At 49.9% G+C, this 7,385-nt stretch overlaps 1 protein-coding gene across 1 annotated transcript in view; it reads left to right on the forward strand.

The window, feature by feature from the left end:
* Positions 1–170: 170 nt before the first annotated feature.
* ARMC2 (armadillo repeat containing 2) overlaps positions 171–7,385 on the forward strand; it is a 108,367-nt gene continuing 101,152 nt past the window's right edge. Inside the window, exons 1-3 of the mRNA XM_045294601.1 lie at positions 171–255; positions 6,005–6,266; positions 7,305–7,340. Of these exons, the coding sequence (XP_045150536.1) occupies positions 6,049–6,266; positions 7,305–7,340 (254 nt within the window). The 5' untranslated portion in view covers positions 171–255; positions 6,005–6,048. The remainder of the gene's footprint in view (positions 256–6,004; positions 6,267–7,304; positions 7,341–7,385) is intronic.

Here is a 7,385-nt window from a genome sequence, read left to right on the forward strand (position 1 = left end):
CGCGGGCTCCAGCACTCCGGTCACCTGCCGCTAGCTCGCCCCACCTCTACACCGTACCCAGGCTCCTCCCACCCGCGGCCCCCAGAGACCAATCTTCTACGCATGCGTTACCGCGACCTGCGCAGGCCCAGTGGCCTAGCGGCGCCCGGGGACCGCCCGGCCCCGCCTGCTCCGCCGCCGCCGCAGCTGCTTCGGGAAGGCAGGAAGGATGAGCTGAGCCTCGGCCGCTGATACCGCCGCCCGCGCCGGTCACAGGTGCTTTGGGTCAGGCCGGAAGCCCCGTTCCTGTGCTCTCTCCCAAGTCCCTTCCCGCCCATTCCTGGGCGGGCTGCGGCCTGGCTCTGCAGGTGGCGGCCGGGGAGGCTGCAGGAGGTAGTTTGTGTACAGTTGCCATGGAGACGCGGCTGGGCCGAGCCCAGCCGGCTGGAGGGCATGCGGGGTGATGCGGCTGCTGCGCAATGCTCAGTGGGGATCTAAGGAGTAGCCAGCGTTGCCGGGAGTGGGAGAGCCGCTGGCTGGGCGGGCGGGGCAGTGGGCACCGCAGGTTCACGCAGGACCCCGTCTGCTGCCGTGGGCCTGTGCCCCCAGGGAGGAAAGAGGCGATCCTCCGGAGTGCCCTGTGCATGCTTTCCTGGGTTGCACTGTGACTCGGTGTCATACACTCAGCCCTTTGGAAGCTGCGTGCTTCGTGATAGCCATACCAAACCAAGCCCGCTGCCACCAAGTCATTCCGACTCATCGACCCAGTTTCGGGCATATAGAACTGCTCGGTAGGGTTTCTGAGCCTGTAAATCTCAGGCGAGCAGGCTCGTCTTTCTCCAGAGTGGCTGGTGGTTTGGGACCTTCGACCTTGCTTTTGGCAGTCCGCTGCTTAAGCCGCAGCACCACGAACACTTCATGTGGTATTTAGATGAAAGAGCGACAGGCAAACGGCTTTCCTTGGCTGACGGAGGCAGGGTCACAGCAGAAATGGTCACTGGGCCCTTGTACACTGCGGGTGGGACTCAGATTAAGTGCGTGTGGAACCGTAAGGAGCCGTGGTGGCACAGTGGCCTTCGCACTGAGCCACTTCACTGCAAGGTCAGCCTTTGGAAGCCACCAGCTGGTGGAAAGGGGGGAGATGAAGCAGCCCGCTTCTATAACATTTTACAGCCTCGGAACCTCATGGGGCAGTTATACCCTGCCCTATACGGCCAGAATTAGAATTGATTCAGTGGCAGTGGTTATGTGGAACCATCTATGTAAAATGCATTGTAGCTATTCCTAAGACCTTTTATCATCAGTTCCCAGGAGTGCAGTAGCAGATCTCCCTAAAAATCCCGGATTTAGATTTTGTCTTGATAGAAAAGCAAGGGGCACGGTTGGTTTGTAGTCTAATGTATGGATCTGAAAAAATCTGATTGTGGGTTTCAAATAATTGATGGCCAATAAAACACAATATACAGTTTCATTAAGGAAAACAATCCCAGCCTGTTTACATTTTTAAACTTCTAAAATGTATCATGCTTGGTAAAGTGGAAGGTCAGCAAACAACAACAAACCCTGAAGGAGATGGATTAGCACAGTGGCGGCACCAATGAGCTGAAACTTAGCGATTGTGAGGATGGCGCCAGCCGGGCAGTGTTTCGCTTCCATTGTACCTAGTGTCGCTGTGGGTTGGACTCCACTGGCCAGCACTGAACAACGGCAAAAGTGAATGAAAACATTAGACAAACACCTCTGTCTCTCTTCTTCTACTTAAAGGCAGATTTTCATTCATGAGAGACTTTTTTCTTCTGTTGCTTAGCACTTAGTAACTTAGCACTTAGACAAATTGTAAACCTTGTTAAAGGTCCGGGCACCATGCTAAATTAAAGCACTTTACATAGATTCTTTCATTTAGTTCTCTGAACAATCCTGTGAGGCAAGTACTAGCACTCATTTTGCAGATCAGGAAACAGGCTTAGAAATGATTTTGAAGCTTAAATAGGTGTTGGCAGAGTGGAGGTGAATCCTTGCTCCAACCTCTAAACACTTACGCAGTGCATTGTGGCTGCTCAGATTGACACAAACCAAACTCACTACATTGAGTCAATTTTGACTCATAGTGACCCTATGGGAAAGTATAGAACTGCCCTGTGAGTTTCCAAGACTGTGCCTCTTACCGGGAGTAGAAAGCCCCATCTTTCTCCCGAGGCATGGCTGGAGGGTAACCACTACACCACCAAACTCATCCAAAAATCATGCCAGGGGACCTGGGCACTTGATTTGCAGGAAACAGGGTGGAGACGGTCAGCCTTGGCCCTACTGCAAATACCCTGATCATGCATTGTTGCATTGAGCAAAAAGTCACTGGTTCAGTCCACTCTTTAAACTTGTATTTGAACTTTCCACTCAAACCAAAAAAATATTTTGTTAACAAAAAAATCAAAGAAAGTCTCCTATTTCTGATTTCCTACTGCTGGTGGCTTTCATTCTCTGAAGGTCCTGTGCCCAAACTAGGGACATGTAGTTTAAGACAGAGGGCAACCCTTCATACCCTTCAAAGCCAGCTCTCTTTCTGTTGTCTACATCCTTTGAAAGGATCCTTCCCCCCATCACCCCCCCACCCCCACCCCCGGCCCAGATCTGCATGCTCCATGGAGCCCTGCCCTCTTCTTGTCTTCTCGGGTACCGCATCCTCCTGGTATTCTGCTCTTGGCTTGTCCGAATCCCTCTTCTTCCTTCTATTTCAGCCTCGCTCCTGTGTCTCGGGTTTTCAATAGCACAACGTGTATTGGTCCTACTCTTTGCTAGCCCCCTTGAAACAAAGGCAAGACAAATTATGTGTGTACACGTGGCCTCAAGAGTCAGATGCCATTTCAATGGACTCCAAGCATCCATTGACCGTCATCCCTAACATATACCTCAAAATAAGGCACCCCTGTGACCTTCATCTGGAAATGTATCGACTTAGGTCCACTGAGGTCCTTGGGGACATGGAGTCCCCATGATTATGCAAGTTCTGGCCATTAGTGGTGCCTCATGGGTATGTGGGTGGTGGTGAAGTTGAACCCCAGAGTCCAGAGGCCCTACACCACTGAGACCACTCACCTGGTAAGGGGAGAGGGTTGGGGCCCAGGAAGTCTTCTATGAGAAAGTGCGGGAATGCCCCACTTCTAATTTCTCCTCCATTACATCCTGCGCCTGGTCTCCTCCAATCTGTTATTTCCAGAGATCTTTCTTTTGACGTAGCTGGAATTTCCTCCTTGGTTCCTGCCCTTGTGCCAGCCACTCTCACGTGCCCAAATCCTGCCCATTTTTCAGAACTTGGTTCAAGTATCACCTCTTCCAGGAAGTCTACCTTGAATAGTTTGAATATCATCTCTCTGGACTTACTCATGTCACAACTTTCCCCCACCCCTTGCTGTTTTAAGACTGCCCACCGTACAAAATTGTCCTGGGAATTAATTTAGATAATGTACCTGAGGGCACATTAGCACTGGGTACTATAAACATCTGACATTAGTGTGGACATCCTTGCCTAAGGGTGAAGACAGTATTATTTTCCTCTCCGTTTTCCAAGAGGTTTGAACAGGTGACTGCACATTGGGGACAGTTGAGACTACTAGTTGAATCAATCCGCTTCAATGATCAGGAAACCTTTGATCCAGGGTCTCACAATGAAAGTGAGATTTGGGGCCGAGAAGAGGGAGAGAGAATGTTTGTGTTGGAATCTGGGGTACAGTTTCAGAGAAAACTGTTTGTAGACCCATTGTGTACATTGTTTCCACCAGTAGTTCCAGATAACCTGGATCCTTGTGTGCCCAAATAACTCCCAGAGTTCTTGGAATTTAGCCTGAGCAAATGTTCTTGCCCAAAGGGCAGACCAGAATCTAGCCACGGAGACCCTTCTGTGAGGAATATGGAGTCCCTGGAGGGCACAAATGGATCCCTAATGGAGAAGTTGACCATTCAGACCCACCCATAGGCACCGTGCAACAGAAACCTGTGCAGCTCCTTCCAAAAGGTCCCAGCCTTGAAAAGCCTCCTTTCTAACACACGGGGCTGCCAAGAGTCAGAATTGGCACGAGGGGAGCTGGCTTGGCTTTTGGTTTTCATTTCTTCAAAGCACTTTCTCCAGCCTTTGCTGCTTTGCCAGGAACAACTTTGGACAAAAAGACTGCAAGAACCACGTTGGTCAGAAGGGTAGCAAGCTTGATCTGGGCACTGATGGTTCATTGTAAGAAAAGTGTTCTCGCTACATTTTGTACTTTAAAAACCAACCAACTTACCTTGCTCACTGCCATTGAGTCAATTCTGACTCAGCAACCCTGCGAGTTTCTAAGGATGTAACTATTTATGGGAGTAGAAAGCCCCATCTTCCTCCAGAGGAGCAGCTGGTGGTTTTGAACTGCCGACCTTGTGGGTGGCAGTCCAACTCATAACCACTACACCACCAGGGCTCCTGGCAGAGACCTTGCTTAACAAATTCAAAATCCTTAAACCCCAATTCTGAGGGTCCTTTTTCAATGTTTTATCTCAACACCTGGCCGTGCCCTATGAAAAGAATCCCATATTGTGTGTGTTTTCATCTTACTCTTTTTCTCAGAAGAGCCGTGGGGTGGGGCCTGGGTAAACGGAGCAGATGTTCTTGGTGCCTTGTTGTTGTGGAACAACGTAATGGATAGGCTCACAAGATGGTAAATCTGTGTTTGTTTTAGGGCTCACCTGTTGTTACGTTCCACGTGTGGCAGTGAAGTCGTGTTAGCTTCCTTGGGGCCTCCCCGCCCCTGAAGTTGTAGAATCGGGCAGCTGAAATGCATGAATGCTTTTTAGACCTTCATCTTCCTCGAGCACAGGTTCCCAGACTTATTGGGCCTACTGTTCTCTCTTCAGAGAGAAGACTACTCACGACCTCCCCTGCCCAGGAGAGACTTTTCACTAGCGCCCATGATCCAGGATACAGTGCAGGTATCTGCGTTTGCAGCCCCCTGGAAGGTTCCAGCACCGCTCACTGGACAAAACCGCCCACTTTGGGAAACACTGCACAAGAGCTGTAACATTTTTAGGGGTTAGAAGGTTTTTGTTTTGTTTTGTTTTGAAATGATGATCTAATTCTATGTACTGATTGGGATTAAATTAAAAACATTTTTTTTTAAAAAAGAGAGAGAAAGAAAGTTACCCAGACCTCCCTGGGGGCACACCCGCACTTGAGGAGGATCTGCCAGAAGGCGAGGCTCTTACGCCGGACGTTGAAGCCCTAGGGCTGTAATGGTTATGTGTTTGGGCTGCGATCCACAAGGTCAGCAGTTTGAAACCACCAGGTGGTCCCTGGGAAAAAGATGAAGCTTTCTATTCCAGTAAAGAGTTCTGTCTCAGAAACTCACAGGGACAGTTCTACCTTGCTCTGTGGGGTCACAGGAGTCGGCATCTACTCGATGGCAGTGAGTTTGGATTTTCTGGTTTGTGCAGGACTTTACCTTTCTAACTGAGGAGCAGGCCTGGGAGAGACCCATACACTCTTGCGGCTGGATATGTATCCATCTTGGACACTGTCTGAGATTGTAGGTGATTTGAATCCGCTCATTTAAGTGCTCGATGAACAAATGTGGGGCTGAGTAGACGTTCTCTGGCGGCTGCTATAAAAGCAAGTACAGTTTGTAAAGAAGCTGCAGCCTTGTACAATGGAGCCTCGGCCTTCACCTTTTGTGTGGAAAGCAGTGGCGAACACAGGGGCACAACTGCGCTGTAGATGGGAGGGCCGGAGACGATGCTCTCTCCTGTTCTGCTGTGTTCCCTGAGTTAGCTCCTTCTCCACCAGGGTCAGCTCTTCCCGGGCCTCTCCACTGCCCACTTGCCCCTCAGTCACAGGGAGATCCTGGCCGTCTCACTGGTGTGTTTGTTTAGCTAGAAATTGTTGGTGACCCCCCCCTGCCAAGTGTCATATAGCGGGGTGATTTAAGCTCCTCTGGTTGGGTTTGAGCACTCTTGTTTAACTATGGGATAAAAATTAGTTTTGGCGGTTTCTACCATGTCTTCGCAGTGTGTGGTGCCTACCCGAAGAACGTGTTCCTTTTTAAAGGAAAGATGCTGTCTCCCAGTGACAAAAAGTTCGACAAGCTGGATCCGTTTTATCGACCCTCGATGTCCAAGCAGAAGACCAGTGCAGAAATCATCAGTGAAGCTCGCAATGCCCTGAGGACAGTGAGAACCCAAAGGCCCTTTACGCCCCGGGACGACCAACGAAAGCTATTTGGACCTGCATCTTCAAGAACACCAGAAAACAGACCTCCCTCCTCCTTCAGGTATGTGGCAACTTTCTGACGTGCACTTTTAGACATTTAGGCCATTGAATGACACCCCCTTCACCTTTCCTCGTGAATAGTTGTTTTTGAAGCATGACTAATTGTACCCCAGAGTCCCTGGGTGGTGCAAATAGCTAAAGCTCTCAGCTCCCAAAGGTAGGAGGTTCTAGTTCATGTAGAGATAGCTCGGAAGAAAGGTTTGGGGCCATCTCTTTCCGAGAAATCAGCCAAACCTCCCTCCAACACCCCCATAGTTGCCATGAGTTGGCATCGACTAAATGGCAGCTGGTAATGATGCCCCTGGTAGCTACTCAGGGCTCCTAAAGGCAATCCTAGACCTAGGGTCCAGGAAGTTGCTTTGGATTGGAATGGTTAATAGAGGTGGCCACCGTATCATTGAGATCCATGGGCAGAACGTGGAGCATGCGGGCCCACTTGGTCAGTCGAGCTGTTCACCCAAGCCCACAGTGAGGACCACATCAAGATGATGCCACCTACCACCTGCTCACCGGCCAGGTACCTGTGATGCCCGCCTACCCACTGTGCCTCAGCCCTGCTCACACCTCAGCAGTCCCTCACGCCCCCTCGGCAGAACCCACCCACAGGCGCTTGCTATGTGGAAAAATTGATCTCACTGGGGAGGGGAAAATAATAGTGGTTGTCACATCAACTTTTATAACACTAAAAAAAAAATCACAGTCGCCATTTATTTTTCAATAGTTTTTCTTTTCTTGAGCCCTCGTGGCCCTGTGGGTTAAGCATTGACTGCTCACTGCAAGATTGGTTGTTCAAACCCGCTAGCCACTCCGAGCGTAGGGAGATGAGGTTGTCTGCTCCCTTAAAGATTCCCAGCCTCGGAAGCCCTGTGCACGGCCAGCTGTGCGCCAGAGTCCACTCAGTGGCAGTGGACTGGGCTTGGTTGGCTTGAAAATGCAGTGAACAGACTTATTAGGAAAATATTAGAAATACTATACCATTTAAACATTGGCTTCTTCCTCAAGGCCTATTTATTGAAAGCTTTTGTTTCTTTTTTGCTAGAGTAAGCTCACATAGACTAGAAAGACAAGAAAACGGGTATTCACAAACCAGTGCTTCTTGGCTTTGTCTTCTGCCAGCCTC

The sequence above is a fragment of the Echinops telfairi genome, unplaced genomic scaffold (genome assembly GCF_000313985.2).
Source record: "Echinops telfairi isolate 266 unplaced genomic scaffold, ASM31398v2 ScPeMD7_3533;HRSCAF=4204_0, whole genome shotgun sequence".
Classification (NCBI taxonomy): Eukaryota; Metazoa; Chordata; class Mammalia; order Afrosoricida; family Tenrecidae; genus Echinops; species Echinops telfairi.